Source organism: Callithrix jacchus, chromosome 12, assembly GCF_049354715.1.
Source record: "Callithrix jacchus isolate 240 chromosome 12, calJac240_pri, whole genome shotgun sequence".
Lineage (NCBI taxonomy): Eukaryota > Metazoa > Chordata > Mammalia > Primates > Cebidae > Callithrix > Callithrix jacchus.
Genome location: NC_133513.1, coordinates 124,566,965 through 124,581,605, shown reverse-complemented (window position 1 = coordinate 124,581,605; position 14,641 = coordinate 124,566,965). Strand labels below are relative to the sequence as shown.

The window sequence follows — 14,641 nt, the reverse complement described above, 5'->3', positions numbered from 1 at the left end:
GGCAATTCTCCCGCCCCAGCCTCCTGAGTAGCTGGGACTACAGGCACGCACCACCATGCCCAGCTAATTTTTTGTATTTCTAGTAGAGATGGGGCTTCACCATGTTGACCAGGAGGGTCTCGATCTCTTGACCCCATGATCCACCCGCCTCAGCCTCCAAAAGTGCTGGGATTACAGGCTCACGGCCCCATCTTTCTAATGGTTTGTTTTGGCTTTTGGATTCAAATTTACTGACTACATTTTGTTTACTAAAGAAAACTGAAGAAGTAAGTTATTGACATGTTCTGCAGCATGGTGATGATCTCATTGGCACGATTCTTCAATCAGTAAACTGACTGCTGGGCTGAAGTGAGCAAGTCAGTAGCTGAAGGCCAGCCCAGGAGACTTTCACTGGGTGGTGATTGGGATCCAAGCCCTGGGGAACGTTCTTTAAGTTTTAGAATGATGCTTTTATAGAGTCCCCAACGATAGAAAGTTCATGTTTGATCCACGTAAGGCAATGTAAGTCTTTTCATAGTCACGTTGAGCTTTTCTCGTGCACCTTGCCTTAAATGTTATGCTTGCATTATTTTTGGACAGATCTTTTTTAATAATTCCTTTGCTCTGGACTCAACGTGGATCCATCCGGAGGAGTCAAGATTGTTCCATGGGTATGAAAAGCCTCACTTGCTGGCCAATCAAGTAGCTGTGTCTCTGTGCAGGCCGGCTCCTGCCTCCAGGCTGCTCCCCACAGTGGTGTTAGCACCTCAGCCCATCCCAGGTTGGTGCCCAGATGACGTCGATAGTGTGCTTTTTATTTTTGCTTTAATCACAAATTAGTTTTGGGTGTGAAAACTATACTTGTCATTTTAATGAAACAATTATCTTGGTAAAATATAATTTCTTTTCACGAGCATGAAGCTATTTTAAAAGAAACGAGTCTTGGATAGCTTATTCACTTTTTTTTTTTTTTTCTGGGGTTGCTGGTTATGAGATCTGTTATTAAAATGAAGAGACGGCTGGAGGGGTTTTCAGAGAACTGTACTCACAGTGCTCTATTTTTAGGATTGGACCAGGTTTCCTGCTGGTAGCTCTTAATAGGAGCACTAATTGACCAGTCAACTCTTTGACAAATGTTGCTTGTCCGCGGCTCTGCAGTGAGGTTCGAGGAATGAGGTTTGCTGGTCTGTAGGACAGGAGAACATTGTGATCTCTGTGGATGGTGCCTTCCCGTGGTGGGCGATAGTGAGGTGGACTATAACATGCCGTGTTTGAAAGATGGGTTTCGTTCTATCTCTGGAGTCTAGCGACCTGAAAGAACATTTGTCCTGGAACAGACTCCCATGAAGCAACCCCGGGATAAAAGATGGTGTAATAAACCTGGATAGTAACAGGAGAATATAATCATCTTATGAATTTTTAAATTGATTTTTAAAATCACTGTAACACATGGATCATTTTATAAAAGCAAACGCTGCCCGTGCCAAAATCGTCAGGCAACACCTTCCATTATGGAACCTTTTACGACGTCAGAATTACATTATCTTCCTGTGATTTCCTACCTACCAAGCTTGTCTCAATATGTGTCTCTGAAATTTAGTAATGAGGAGATGTTCCTGTGGCTAGTGCTGGTTCAGGAGATATATTCATTTTCTTCTCTGTTTGCTCTACATTTATTCCAGTTGGCTGTGCATCTTGCTTAGTAATAGAACAATGAAACTGTTTGTGTTTTTCACAGGCCTAAGTGATTTCTGACTGCAACTTGTCCTTGTAATTATGCATTAGGAATTAATTGAAATCGGAGTGAGCATGGTACATGCAAGACATTTATAAACAGTTTACACTTAGATGGTCATGTTTCCTATTTAATTTAATGATGACAGAAGATTATTCCGTGGCATGTGTTGTATGAGGAAGACATGACTTTGGAAGGTTCTTTTAGTAAATGAAAAGGTAACATTTTAATTTGCTAATGCATTGGTAATAATTGTCATGAAAATAACCGGCAAATTTAGTTTAAAAAAATGGCGATATCAGCTTACCTGTTCCTACAAAGTCTTTAAGTGAACTTTTCTTTTCTCAGTTCACCCCACAGTATGATGTAGACATTTCCCAGCTTGCCTTCACCTTCTTCTCAGGAAATTCACGAACAAATGTGCTAACTACCTGCTGAGCTGGGGAAGCTCATGGCCGCCTCTCACAGATTTTCCCTCTTACGGACATTATTTACTTACTATTATTTAGTGTCAAATATGCAATCTTTATTAGAAACATATTCGTACTGATTTTACTTTCTTTTGATTTGTGGATGAATCTATTTTTTTAATTTCTAAAAATTATTTTTACAATTTTTTGAGGGTATGTAGTAGGTGTGTATATTTGTGGGGTTCGTGAGATGTTTTGATACAGGCACACAATCTGAAATAAGCACATCGTGGAGAATGGGGTATCCATTCATGATCTATTTTTAAGAACAAAATAAAATAATATTTCTTATAAACCTGATAAATAGCAGAATAACCTTTCATTCTAACCTAGCCTACTATTTAACAAAGCTTAGATTTTTTTCCCTGCTTTTTTTTTTTTAATTTATGTATCATACGTGACTATAACACCTACCATTTTAATTATGTTTTGGGGAGAAAGATACCTGACACCAAAGGCAATTGAATAATAATCATGTGTATTTGCTTTGAGATGGTAATTTGAGTTGCTTCATGAAAACTTTCCTTTTTTGATAAATTTCAGAATTTTTGGAATTTACCCAACTTTGAAATGCATGTATTGAAAGTCCCTTAGGCCAAATAAAACCTCTAAGGGGTTATTCATGTGTAATTAACTGCTTAACAGAGAACCTGGGCTGGGGGCAAGTAAAGGTAGAAGGTAGGGTAAGCTCCATGTAAGTTAAAAATTAATGTGCACCATTTTAATTTTATGGTAGCTAATGAGAAAATACAACTTTATTAAGACACTGGTGTGTAAATGTTCACATATGCTCTTATTACTAAAAATTACCAAAGTTTTCACATCCTATTATATGAATTGACAAATTTACATATTATAGTTAATTTATATCACAAATATATATTATAAAAGTATACATTTATAAATATATGCATGTCCTATATATAAAATATATCATGTATAAATATACAATTGTTATATGACATCGATCAATCTTGTTATAAAGTTTCATATTCAGAAGTAAGTGGCCTTAGAATTAGATATATTTTATTGATCCCTTTCAAGTTAATCAGAGAAGCAGAATTAGAGCTCCCAGAGAACTGAAAGAGTGAGTTAAACTTGCTCATTTTAAACAGGTCTAGTGAGCTAAGCTCATTTTCCTTTCCTGGATAGGTATTAATGTTTCTGTAATGATGGTTCCTTAAGTACTTTTAAAATTCGCACTGTTGTTTTAGGGTAATGGCAATTTATACTATGAACTCAAATGATGGAACCCAGCAGGCAGGTTTGTTTGAATGAACTGGGCCATTTGTTGAACTGAGTTAGAATCTCTCTGGCAGAGATGGGGGTAAGACTAATGTCGAACCACCTCTCACTTACTGTTGATTAAGAATTTACTGCATGACACGGAGGCTCAGATAACATGAACACAATTTGCATCAATTTGGAAAAGCCACCTAAGCTTTAATAAGCATTATAAAGGACCCCATTTTTTCATACACCGCACTCATTCATGACCAGAAGGATGATGGTCGCCTGCCGTCACACTCCGTTGTAAACAAGCCAGTTGGCCATTTTGAGCCTCCCAAAGGACCCACCTTCTCATGCCATCTCTTCGGGGGCTAGCCCTTCAAAATATGAATGGGGAGAGGGATGCAAGTGGCACATGCTTTCTGCAGGTATTTGAGGAGAACCTTAGCGGGGGGATCCTCAGGGAAGACCTCTATGGCCGATGCCACCTCGGGGCAGGAAGAGTCACATTAATTCCAAATGAAGGACTTAGAATGTCCAAAGATACAAAATCAAGAGGAGCATTGTGTGATTGGGCAATGCCAAATGGCCAAGTGTGGTTTGGCTGTGGGAGGAGATGTAGCAGGGATGGGCTCTGGGGGCCTCTTCAGACAAGACCCATCACATGAGCCCTGTGCTGTGATCAGTCCCCTGGATCCTCACGGACTGTTGGGGACTTTATATCATTCTTACGCTCAGGATCCTTGGCTCCTCCAGGAAAGTGTGAACTTGTTCTCAGGAAGCAGAGGAGCCACAGAAGAGGCAGACCTTCTCACGGACAAACAAATCCAAGCCCGCAAATAGTTACACCTGCACTGGAAACTAAATTCTCCAATTAGTAATTCCGCAGCTTTCAAAGGAATTCTTCCTGATCATTGTGAATGCGTTAAATTGAGAAATAATCTAGGACCCATTGATTCCCAGATCTCAGAAGTGGATTCAGGGCTGGACAGGCAGGGAGAGGCCACCTGCCCCACAGTCACCGCCTCTTCCTCAGCAGCTTCATCCCGGCCCACACCTCCTGGCTCCCTGCAGTCCTGCCAGACTCTCTTCTTCCCAGGCAGAAGGGGCTCACGCTTCATCTTAGGACATGTGGCTCATCGCAGGGAGGTGTGGAGAAGGGTCTGGGTGGAATGAGCACCCTCCAAGGAGTCTCTGTTTTCTACTGCTGAAAATGAGAGTGTCAGAGTCCTTCAAGCCATTCAGGAATTAAAGAACTTATATCAAGAGTATCAAGCAGTGGGGGGAGAAGGTAGTTGATTCAGCTTCTGTACAGCAAAGGCAAATGAGACAGAAGAATCTTGCTGGAAACTAGAGATTTATGCAAAAGTTGTCCATGTCAGCTTAAGATCAAAGAGCCTGATTCTACCAACAAACACCCTGATGGGCAAACCAGACAAGACCAAAACAAACCACTGGCTGTAGTCTCTTCATTCACAGATGACTGAGAGAGAGAGGGAGGGGGGAAGAGAGAGGGAGCGGGGAGGGGGGAGAGAGAGAGGGAGAGAGGGAGTGAGAAAGGGAGGGGGGAAGAGAGAGGGAGGGGGGAGGGGGGAGAGAGGGAGAGAGGGGGAGAAAGAGGGAGGGAGGGAGAGGGGGGAGGGAGAGGGGGGAGGGAGAGGGGGAGGGGGAGGGATAGGGGGAGGGGAGGGGGGAGAGAGGGAGGGAGAGAGGGAGTGAGAGAGGGAGGGGGAAGAGAGGGGGAGGGGAGAGAGAGAGAGGGAGAGAGGGGGAGAAAGAGGGAGGGAGGGAGAGAGAGGGAGGGGGGGAGGGAGAGAGAGGGAGGGGGAGGGAGAGGGGGGAGAGAGGGAGAGGGGGAGAGAGGGAGAGAGGGAGAGAAGGAGTGAGGGAGAGGGGGAGGGAGAGGGAGGGAGAGAGAGAGGGAGGGGGAGAGAAGGAGAGAGAGAGGGAGCGAGAGGGAGAGAGCAAGAGGGAGAGGGAGAGAGAGAGAGGGAGGGGGAGAGAGGGAGGGGGATAGAGAGGGAGAGGGAGAGAGAGAAGGAGGGGGAGGGAGAGGGAGGGGAAGAGAGAGGGAGAAAGGAAGAGAGATAGAGGGAGAGGGAGAGAGAGGGAGAGAGAGGGAGAGGGGGGAGGGAGAGAGCAAGGGAGAGGGAGAGAGAGCAAAAGAGGGAGGGAGAGGGAGAGGGAGGGAGAGAAAGGGAGAGGGAGAGAGAAGAAGAGAGAGGGAGGGGGAGGGAGAGAGAGGGAGAGAGGGGGGAGGGAGAGAAAGAGGGGAGGGAGAGAGCGAGGGAGAGGGAGAGAGAGAGAAAGCAGAAGATGAGAAAGATGAGATGGGGCATCTGAATTATTCTGCTTTTTAAAAGATTCATTTGCTCAAAAGCTCCAGAAGAGAAACAAATCTGAGAAATGGATTTTGGGCAGGAATTAGTAACCACCTTAGGCAAAACAACTTTTGCCTATCTTGATAGGTAAAGAAAAGAGAAGACAGAAAAGCAGTAAAACATAAACTCAAAAGGGACTTGGCCAATGTGAAAAGACAGTTTGAGAAAACGAGAAAAGAATGCAAAGTGACTTTTGAAAACTAGCAACTAAAATCAACAAAGGGAAGAACTAATTATGCATTTGATGACAGAAGACAACACAGAAAGATTCTTAAGCGTAAATAGATGTGGCTATGAACATCAGCTTGTGACAGTAGAAGGGGATGTATGTGTAAAATAAAAAGCAAACAAACCTGGATCGCTTTGACCTCCATTAAAAAAAAAAAGAAACAGATTTCAGCAGAAGTAGTAAATGGGGCAAAGAAAGGCATACGTCCTGGTCACCATGGCCTGGAGACATTGTATGAATGTTGGAGGCACGACTTAAAAGAACACAGAGGCTGACAGCTTCAGACCGTCCTGCGGTACTAGACACGCTTGGAAAATCTGGAGAATGATGAGGAAAGCATCTTTTGATTGAGGCAATTTATGCCTCACAAGAAAGTCATACAAATGCATAAGCATGGAAAAGATGTCCTTAAAAAAGCAACGAGCTGACTTTCCCACACTAATGTTTTCACCTCAAATTCCTCGTCTAAAACTAATGTTGCTGCTGTTCTGTCTGCGTCTTGTATTTTATTCTCACCAACTTTTGCCTTATTTTTTGTTTTAAGTTCAGGTCAATTATTTAAAAGTACAATGTCTGCCTTTGCCTTTTGAAAATTAAGTTTAGCATATTTAGATTTGTTTTGCCATATGTGTATTTATCTGTAATTATTTTGATTTTTTATTTTCTCTTGTTATCCCTTTGATCTATTCTGTTTTTATTGTTGTGGATGACATTTACGTTTTATTTCATTTTGTTTACTTTTGTTTTATATGGTTATTTGGGATGTATTTATACTGATCCTGTTTTCTCACGCAATTATCAGTAAGCTATTTTTTAAAAAGCAGACTTGAGGTTATGTTTTCTGAGTTTACAAAAATTATAGCAACACAATTATTTTAGAATTATTTTATGAAATATAAATTTGGAAAAAGTTTACTTTATAAAATTTCATTTTTTCTTTTTAATTTTCTCAGATAAGTGATAAGTACATATAAAACAAGAACTAACAATGGAGAGGTCAGTTTTCAAAAATACCTGTAATTATCAACAACGTCTGTTAATCCTTTAGGATATATGTGAATATTTGTTAATTTAGTTGTAGGAATGGGTGAAAAATTTAAGGCAATATTTTTACTTTTTACACCACAAAGGAAAAAATTAGGCTTAATATAGTGTTTCCTATTAATTAAACATTTTAATGTAACTTTGTAGCAAGAGCATTTGTCCTATAGTCCAAAAATTCCCATGAGTACTGAGAAAGGCCAAAAGGGATGTGCCACTCAGCAATATTCTGTGGAATAATCACCTGTGGGAATTCACAAAAAAATGGATTAAAGGTATTAAATTTGTACTGAAAAGAACATGGCTAATAAGGGGCTTAATGACAGTGCTGTGAAGCAATGAAAAACCAGTAAATAGCAGGTGGCTGATGAATTCCTAACTGTATGATGGCGAAGTTCTTAACACCAAGAAAATAGCAAAGCCTTCTTTATTAATTTGCATGCCATTCCATTTTTTAATTAGAAAATGAGTGAGTAACTAGTGTCTCAGGATCTCCTGATTTGCAGTAGCTAAACAGAGTCCATCCCATACTATAAGGCGTTAATGCAAAGGAACAGTATTTAAGCTTAGGATTTGAAAATTATATTTTTCTGTATGAGTGTGGGGATGGGGTGGAGGGAATCCCTTTGCAAAAAAATGTGTCAGAATTGAGAAAGTTATGATTATAACTTTGCAAAATAGACATTAGTTGCTATAAAATTTTCTTATGCCTACTCCTCTCTAAATCATTGTAATACATGGGATTAAAGGCCCAAAACTTGTTTGTTGTTTTGTGCTACAACCTTTTTCTCTTTCTTTTTTTTAAATTATACTTTACGTTCTGGGGTACATGTGCAGATCTTGCAGGATTGTTGCATAGGTATACACGTGCCATGGTGGTTTGCTGTCTCATCCCCCCTTTACCTACATTAGGTATTTCTCCTAATGTTAGCTTTTCCCAACCTCCCCAACCCCTGCTGTCACTCCCATAGCCCCCCACCCTCGGATGTGTGTGTGTGATGTTCCCCTCCCTGTGTCCACGTGTTCTCATTGTTTAGCACCCACTTATGAGTGAGAACATGTGGTGTCTGGTTTTCTGTTCTTGTGTCAGTTTGCTGAGAATGATGGTTTCCAGATTCATCCATGTCCCTGCAAAGGACAGGAACTCATCCTTTTTTATGGCTGCATAGTATTCCATGGTACATATGTGCCACATTTTTTTTATCCAGTCTATCCTCGATGGGCATTTGTTTGGTTCCAAGTCTTTGCTATTGTAAACAGTGCCACAATGAACATTTCAGAATGAGTTATAATCCTTTGGGTATATACCCAGTAATGGGATTGCTGGGGCAACATTTTTTATTTACAAAGATTCATTTTAATAATTATAATCTAGATACATATATTATGTCAGTAAAATTGAGGAGATGAGGAAGAAGGACTGTGAGAGTATAAAGTCTTTAAAAATCTTTCATGTTTTTAAAAGCAGAAGCAGTAAGAAACCCCCACTCTTGAAGACCAAATAAACTAAGTTATATAGGACTGAAATTGACCAGGATCTCTTCCTGCTAACTGGTAGCAAGCACTGAGTAAAAAGCAATAACCCCCTATCACTGGTGGAAGGGGAGAGATATATAGGAATCCTTTTTTGTGGTGTAGGAATGTAAGGATGGCTGAAAGCTAGGGTAAGGGTACAACTACTGAAAAAGATTTTCACATACCCCAGAATTTGCCTTAAGCAAAATACATTTTTAAAGAATTTGAAGCTTGTGGGGCATTGAAGGCAAACATGACAACAAAATCAAAATCCAGGTCTACCCCCTGAATAAATTAACAAAATTGCATTCATTAACACCTTGACACAAGAAGGGGTGTGCCCATTCCCTGGAGTAAATAATATTTATCTCATTCATTATTGTTCTATTTATGTTGCCTAGCACGTAATAAAGAAAATTACAAGACACACAAACCAAGCAAGAAGTGATAAATCATTGATAAGATACAAGATAATCAATAGAATCAGATCCTAAGATGACACAGATATTAGAACTATCAGACAGTTCTATGATTAACCATGATTAGCATGCTAAATAAACTCATGGAAAGGAGAGCAACATGAATGAGCAGATAGAGAATTCCATCAGTGATATGAAAAATATAAGAAAGTCAAATTAAAATATCAGAAAAAATGAAACACAGCATAATGAAAAATTACTTTGATGAACTCATGTTTAGTTGTGATACAGCCAAGAATTAGTTAAATTAAAGATAGATCAATAGACCTGTAACAAAAAGAGAAAGCAACTGAAAACATGGAACGTCCTTTTCCAGAGCCATGGGAGAAAGTCAAATGGTTTAACTTATGTCTAATTGGCATCTGAAAAGGACAAGGAGAGAATACATGGAAGATAGAATATTTGAAGACGTTATGAACAAAGGCGATAATGGACATTATGAAACTATAGACCCAAGAGGTGCCACAAACCATAAGACTAATAAATAGCAAAAACAGGAAAAACTTGAAATTGAAAACTAGATGAATCATATTTAAACTTCTGATTCAGAGCACTTTATATCAAACAAAAACAATTATTGAAAGCTAAGTGAAATGGAGATTTTTTTCAAGCAAACGAAAGCTGAAAGATCCGTTTTTTGTAGATTTGCAGTTCATGAAATTACAAAGAAGCTTATCAGTCAGGAATAATATATGAGCATAGAGACAGTTACTCTACGTAAGAGTGCTAGAGATGGAATACATTAAGATACAATATGTATTTTTCTGTTTTTAATTGTTTTAAGAGAGAATTGACGGTATAAAGAGCAAAAAATAGTTATAGAATTTGTAAAATTATACACAAAATCAAAATGTGTGCCCAAAATTCCACAAAGCATGGAAGGAAGAAATTGGAAGTATGGAACTGTAAGGCTATTGTACTATACATCATGTGCTATAGTATTATTTGAAGGTAACAAGTTAAAAACATACTTTATATCTTTCGAAGATATACTTTATCTTCTTTGACGATATAAGTGTGTCTTTATATCAAAATTTGCCCTCCATTCAGATTAAAAACAAAACACACAAAACCACCTGTAAGTCAACTAGGAATTAAAGGCGATGTCTTCAAATTGGCAGAGGATATGAAAGGAAGATTTACAGCTCACATTGCGCTTAATAGTGGAAGGATAATGTGTTCCCCGTAAGGTGATGATACACTTACCTTCAAAAGATATAAAGCAGTAGAGCAGCAGACACTTAAAACTGTGAAAAGAGTTATAACTAATGAAATAATTATGGAGATAAAAATGAAGTCGTAATAAACATTCAACCCCAAAGCAGACAAAACAAGAAGGCAAAGGATCAAAGTAAAGTTGGAACAAACATTTTATAATTATAAAATGGTAGATTTAAATATGAAGATCTAACCTCCCTAATGAATAGACAGAGGTTTCAGATGTCCATAAGAAACTCACGTTTTATGATAAGACACCATGAGGATAAAAGTAAAGGCCTGGAAAAGGTATAACATGTAAATACAAATCAAAAGAAAGCTGAAGTGACTGTATTAATATTTGACAAATTCGATTTCAGAACAAAAAGTATTGCCAGGGATAAAAAGGAGCACTACATAACTAAAACACACACACACACACACACACACACACAGAACAGAAAATCAAATACCGCATGTTCTCACTCACACACACACACACACACACACGAACAGAAAATCAAATACTGCATGTTCTCACTCACAGGATAACTAAAACACACACACACACACACACACACGAACAGAAAATCAAATACTGCATGTTCTCACTCACAGGTGTGTGTTGAACAATGAGAACACATGGACACAGGGAGGGGAGCATCACACACATTGGGCTCTGTTGGGGTGGGGCAAGGGAGGGATGGACAGTCGGGCAAGGGAGGGACAGTGGGGTGGGAGGTCGGGGAGGGATAACATGGGGAGAAATGCCAGATGTAGGTGACGGGGATGGAGGCAGCAAACCACATTGCCATGTGTGTACCTATGCAACAATCCTGCATGATCTGCACATGTACCCCAGAGCCTAAAGTGCAATAAAAATAGTAAAAACTCACAAAGAAAGCATAACAATTCTAATAAAAAATTCAAAATTCATAAAACAGAAACTGATAGAACAAAGAAATAGAAAATCATGTTTACAGTTGGAAATTTCGATACTCATCTCTCAGTAATTGACGGAGCATGAAAGCTTATCACTGACTATCAGTGAGAATTTAGAGAATTTACACAATACTGTTCAACAGCTTGACCTGACAGATATGTATAGAACAGTCTACTTTACAGTAACAGGGTATATAATTGTATGTGCACATGGAACATTCGTCAATTATAGTAGTATTATATTACTACTATGGAGTCTAGGTTATAAAATGAGTCAAAAATTTTAAATAATTAAAAGTAGGGCCTGGTGTAGTGGCTCATGCCTATAATCCCAGCACTTGGGGAGGCTGAGGTAGGAGAATCACTTGAACCTGGGAGGTGGAGATTGCAATGAGCCAAAATTGTGCCACTGCACTCCACCCTGGGCAACAGAGTGAGACACTGTCTCAAAAAAACATATGTATACACACACACACACACACACACACACACACACACACACATAAAATTTGTTTTCTGCAGAGATATCCAGAAAACCTCCAAATGTTCAAAAATAGAACAAAATGCTCCCAAGTAATGCATAGGTCAAAGAAAAAGTGACAGAGGAAATAAGAAAATATTTTGAATAGAATGAAAATGAAAATCAATGTCACAAAAAAAGTCTTGTGGGACATAGCTTAGATGGACATTTATATTTAGGGGATTAAGATGCCTATATTAAAAAACAAGAAATACCTCAAATTAATTATCTAAGTTTAACCTTAAGAAACTAGAAAAGGGAGGAGTAGTTAAATAAAAACAAGCTAAAGGAAAGGTAGAGTAAAGATACAGACCTCACCAGTGAAGCTGTCAGGGCCTGAATTTTTTGTTTTGAAAAACTAAAACAGAAGACTAAAAGAAAATAAGTGAAACCAAAACTTAATTTTTGAGAATTATAGAGACTATAAAGAATTAGAGGAAAGAAAGATGACACAAATTAGTAATGTCAGGAATAAAAGAAAGACATGATTATGGATTGTAACCCTAACCATGCAGTAGGAAAATGTAAACTATAACAATCAATGCAACAGCTTAGAAGAAATAAGTTATTTGTGAGTCACAAGCTACCAGTTCTCACTCAAGAAGAAATGGAAAGCATGAATAACTCTATATTTGATAAAAACATTAAGTTTATGATTTAACTCTTCCAACAGGAAAAAATTCAGGCCCTGACAGCTTCAGTGGTGAGGTCTACCAAATATAAGGAAGAAATAATACGCAAAATAAACTTGTTCAGAAGATAAGAGGAAATAATATTCCCCAAGTAATTTTTTCTAAGGTAGCCATTAGGCTTACACTAAAACCAAATAGTTGTTACAGAGAGAAATAGCAGACCAGTAAACTTTTTTTTTCAGGTTTTGTTTTGAGGAGTGTTTCCTTTATTTTTTTTATTGCATTTTAGGTTTTGGGGTACATGTGAAGAACATGCAAGATAGTTGCATACGTACACACGTGGCAGTGTGATTTGCTGCCTTCTTCCCCTTCACCTATATCTGGCATTTCTCCCCATGCTATCTCTTCTCAACTCCCCACCTCCCACTGTCCCTCCCCTATTCCCCCCATACAGACCCCAGTGTGTGATGCTCCCCTCCCTGTGTCCATGTGTTCTCATTGTTCAACACCCACCTATGAGTGAAAACATGCGGTGTTTGATTTTCTGTTCTTGTGTCAGTTTGCTGAGAATGATGTTCTCCAGGTTCATCCATGTTCCTACAAAGGACACGAAGTCATTGCTTTTTATGGCTGCATAATATTCTATGGTGTATATGTGCCACATTTTCCTTGTCCAGTCTATCACTGATGGGCATTTGGGTTGGTTCCAGGTCTTTGCTATTGTAAACAAGAAGCCTCAAGGTAGCATGAACAAAGGAAATCCAGCCTGTATGAAGCTGACAATGTATCATTCCCAACTGAGTTGTTTTTTCTTGGAATCCAATGCTGATTCAACATTAGAAAACCCATCAATGCTAGTTATCAAAAGAACAAAGAAGAAAAAATAATGTTTATTTCAATAGATTCAGAAAATGCATTTGTCAAATTCACCATTTATTCAGATTAAAAACAAAACAATACAGAAAACCACCTGTAAGTCAACTAGGAATTAAAGGGGACTTCTCAAATTGGCAGAGGACGTCTAAGGAAGATCTCTGGCTAACACTGAATTTAATAGTGGAAGGATAGTGTTTTCCCTCTAAGACGAAAAGCGAGGCAAGACTTCATGCTGGGAGCCATACCCCTGCAGCAAGACAAAAAGAAAAAAGAAAACAAAGACATACAAATTGGGGAGGAAGACGCAAAGCTGTGCAGACAAATAACTATGTGGACTATTTCAGAGAGTCTGTCAAAAGCTGCTAATACAAAAAAAGAAGTTTAGCAGGGTTGCAGGATGCAAGACCAATGTACAAATTCAATCCTATCCCTGTGTTACTGGTAACAAACAATTGGAATTTAAAACAAAATAAAATAAAATACCAGTATCATTAAAACTGCACCAAAGTTATGATGGATTTAGGGATTACCCTAACAACATGTGAGAAGTATGAAACATTGATGAAATAAATCAAAGAAGACGTTAATAAGTGGAGGGATATTCTGTATTCACAGACTGGAAGGCTGAATAATGTTACGAAGTCAGTTCTGTCCAGATTGATCTGCATGTTGAATGCAACCCTAAACAAAATCGCAGTTTCGTGGAAATTGACATGCCAATGCAGTAATTAATATGGACAGGCGAAGGAAGTGGAGTCACTAAGTGTGGAGGACACAGGCATAGCTGATCCGAACATTGATGATAAATCCCCAGGAACTGAGGCTTTGTGCAATTGGCAAAAGCGTAAGAATAAAGATCAATATAACAGAGTAGTAGCTGATTCCGAAAGTAGACACATGCATATATGGCCAATTGATTTTTTTCACACGGGACTGAAGAGAAATCAATAATGAAAAGACTGTATTTTCAACAAATGACTTTGGAAGAAGTGAACATCTATCTGTCTTCAAAATAAGCAAATGATCCTTGATCAATACATTTTACTATATAAAAATTAACCCAAAATAGATGATTGACCTAGTTGTGAAACCGAAAACTATAAATTCTGAAGAAAACATTGAAGAAAAATTTCGTGATCTTGGATTGCACAAATATTTCTTATATATGACATCAAAAGCATGAACCACAGAAGAAAATGCATTCATGACTTGAACATCAAAATTTTGAAAAAGCTGTTGGTCTTTGAAATCACTTTTAATAAAATAAAATACTGGAAAAAGAAAAGCCACACAGTGTGAAAAATATTCACAAAACATGTATCTGATAAACACCAGAGCATACAAAGGACCTTCACAACTTAGTCATAAGAAAAAAAAAAACAGTCCAATAGAAACGGACAAAATATATGACCAGA

At 38.6% G+C, this 14,641-nt stretch overlaps 1 protein-coding gene across 1 annotated transcript in view; it reads left to right on the top strand.

Moving 5' to 3' along the window:
• The window catches only part of TCERG1L (transcription elongation regulator 1 like), a 225,301-nt gene that overhangs the window by 2,992 nt on the left and 207,668 nt on the right, over positions 1-14,641 (top strand). The window contains exon 3 of the mRNA XM_017963285.4: positions 580-760. Within this exon, the coding sequence (XP_017818774.4) occupies positions 580-760 (181 nt within the window). The remainder of the gene's footprint in view (positions 1-579; positions 761-14,641) is intronic.